We start from the raw sequence: 592 nt of genomic DNA, 5'->3' as shown, positions 1-592 counted from the left end.
TATATATAAACGCACCCACGTGCACGCGCGTGTGCCCGTGCATCCAACAACTCAATAGTTAAATCCAGCCCACCTTTGAGTGACGTCACGGGCCTGTGGCGGAGGTGGAGCGGCGAGGCGCACGCAGGCGACGTGACCGCTGGTGAGGAACTGCCGTCTAGTTTCTTCAGAAGCCACAAGGAGTCGCAGTCACAAGACCAAGGGTTGCCTGGAGTTGAAACAAAAGGATAAGTTTCATCTTATTTAGACAGTGTGAGTCATCGTTAAATCGGTAAGCAATCATGCGTAACATCGAATAATAAAACTAATCATTTTGTTTTATAAGATTACAGAGGCTAAATTAATGTCAGAATAAAAACAGAAAAAAAAATAAACACAAACGAATTGCTGATCATAATTAAAGAAGATTTATGATGAACAACTTATAAGTCATATAACAGAAAGAAGAAAGTATGATTATACCTAAGGTCCTTCTGCCTATGCTTCTTCACTTAAAAATGGTACGTAATTACACAAAGATTAGTAAACATAATTATATAAGCATTAATCTACATCTGCAGTTCAATGATATTGTCAGATATCGTAAGAGAGG

The 592-nt window shown here is 39.2% G+C and overlaps 1 protein-coding gene across 2 annotated transcripts in view; it reads right to left on the bottom strand.

Moving 5' to 3' along the window:
- The window catches only part of LOC119586830, a gene marked incomplete in the record, with an annotated part of 64,172 nt that overhangs the window by 3,895 nt on the left and 59,685 nt on the right, over positions 1-592 (bottom strand). For both annotated transcript variants that reach the window (XM_037935554.1, XM_037935555.1), the window contains 1 exon segment: positions 74-208. In XM_037935554.1, coding sequence (XP_037791482.1) covers positions 74-208 — 135 coding nt within the window.

This window comes from Penaeus monodon, chromosome 22 (assembly GCF_015228065.2).
Source record: "Penaeus monodon isolate SGIC_2016 chromosome 22, NSTDA_Pmon_1, whole genome shotgun sequence".
In the NCBI taxonomy this organism is placed as follows: Eukaryota; Metazoa; Arthropoda; class Malacostraca; order Decapoda; family Penaeidae; genus Penaeus; species Penaeus monodon.
This window is presented reverse-complemented; position numbering and strand designations above follow the sequence as displayed.